Source organism: Austrofundulus limnaeus, unplaced genomic scaffold (genome assembly GCF_001266775.1).
Source record: "Austrofundulus limnaeus strain Quisiro unplaced genomic scaffold, Austrofundulus_limnaeus-1.0 Scaffold210, whole genome shotgun sequence".
Classification (NCBI taxonomy): Eukaryota; Metazoa; Chordata; class Actinopteri; order Cyprinodontiformes; family Rivulidae; genus Austrofundulus; species Austrofundulus limnaeus.
The window spans coordinates 916996-918598 of record NW_013952612.1 but is presented as its reverse complement, the minus strand read 5'-3'; the positions used below and the strand labels follow the sequence as shown (position 1 = coordinate 918598).

At 64.0% G+C, this 1603-nt stretch overlaps 1 protein-coding gene across 3 annotated transcripts in view; it reads left to right on the top strand.

Annotated features, from left to right (window-relative positions):
• The window catches only part of stil (STIL centriolar assembly protein), a gene marked incomplete in the record, with an annotated part of 8935 nt that extends 7338 nt beyond the window's left edge, over positions 1-1597 (top strand). For all 3 annotated transcript variants that reach the window (XM_014019176.1, XM_014019174.1, XM_014019175.1), the window contains 4 exon segments: positions 141-294; positions 370-454; positions 528-934; positions 1016-1597. In XM_014019176.1, the coding sequence (XP_013874630.1) occupies positions 141-294; positions 370-454; positions 528-934; positions 1016-1481 (1112 nt within the window).
• Positions 1598-1603: the final 6 nt, after the last annotated feature.

Genomic DNA, 1603 nt, shown 5'->3' with positions numbered 1-1603 from the left:
CTCCTCCCCTCCCCTCCTCCTCTCCTCCTCTCCTCTCCTCTCCTCCCCTCCCCTCCTCCTCTCCTCCTCTCCTCTCCTCCTCGCTGCCTAAAAGGAGTCGTTTGGCTCCGCCCATTTCCTCACCGCTCTGTCGTTTCCAGGTGCCAGTTTGTTCTGGGGGAACGAGCCAGAACCGGCCCCCCATGAGGAGGACCGGCCGAGCCCCGGACCCCTGCCTTCGTCCTCCACGAGCCCCTCGTCTTCATCACACGACGCGGGTCGGGCGGCGCCGTGCTCCTCCCCCGGTCCACTCAGGTGAGACGAGACCCCCCCTGAAGGTTCTGCCGGGTTCTGTGATTGTTCTTAAAGCTGGACTGTTCTGGTCCTCAGCGGTCTGCAGAGTCCGGTTCTGGGAGAAAGCGTCAGCATGTACGGACCTCCGGACCAGCAGGAGAGCTTCTACCAGAACCTGATGGTACCAGAACACTCCTTGTCTGTCAGGAGCAGGTAGGAGCGGGTCCACTCACCTGGTTCTGGTTCTGTTTCAGACTCAGCTCCACAGCCGTCTGCAGGAGTCCGACAGGAAACAGGAAGTGGAGGACCGGTCCAGGAGGTCCAGCCTGTCTGTCTCCGACCGGTCCCAGAACTCCTCCGGCTCCTCGTCCAACAGGAAACAGAAGAAGAAGAGTTCTGAGTGCAACCCGGTGGTCCAAGACCCGGTGCTCGGAGACCCGGTGGTCCGAGACCCGGTGGTCCGAGACCCGGTGGTCCGAGACCCGGTGCTCCGAGACCCAGTGGTCCGAGACCCAGTGGTCCGAGACCCGGTGCTCCGAGACCCGGTGCTCCGAGACCCGGTGGTCCGAGCCACGCTCAGGCAGCTGCAGCAGCTCGGCGTCTCCGTGGACCAGGACCACCTGATGGACGAGAACCGGACCCGGGCCGTGGAGAACGCCAGGTAAACAGAACTTCCTCCCTCCCACCTGACCGGTACCGGCCCACGGCCTGGTTCTGACCCGGGTTCTGCTCTGTTTGTCAGCACGTTGGCGARCGTCGACCCGGCGGCGGCGGGCAGCGTGGACCTGAGCCTGGAGGCCAACGCCATCGCCCTGCGCTACCTGAGCCACTCACAGCTCAGCAGGCTGGCCCTGGGAGGCCACGCCCCCCACAGTGTCCCCGCCCCCTTCTCCTCTGGAGACTCCCTCCTGTCGCCCAGCAACATGTCTCTGGCAACCAGGAAGTACATGAGGAGGTATGGTCTGATCCAGGAGGACGAGGAGCAGGACCAGGTTCCCGAGGCCCGGCAGCCGCTGACGGACACCCTGAACCTGAAGCTCCTCCCACAGAGTCAGCTGATCCCAGAGCTCCGCCCCAAAAGGCAGCTTCTAGCCGGCGACAAGGAGAACCGGTCCAACGGGAGGCCCCCGGTGGTCCGAGAACCGGAGGGGTCTGTGGGGAACCTCCTGGACCTGAGCCGCCTGAGGCAGCTCCCAAAACTCTTCTGATGACCCACAGGGACCAGAACCAGAACCTCTGATGACCCACAGGGACCAGAACCTCTGATGACCCACAGGGACCAGAACCTCTGATGACCCACAGGGACCAGAACCTCTGATGACCCACAGGG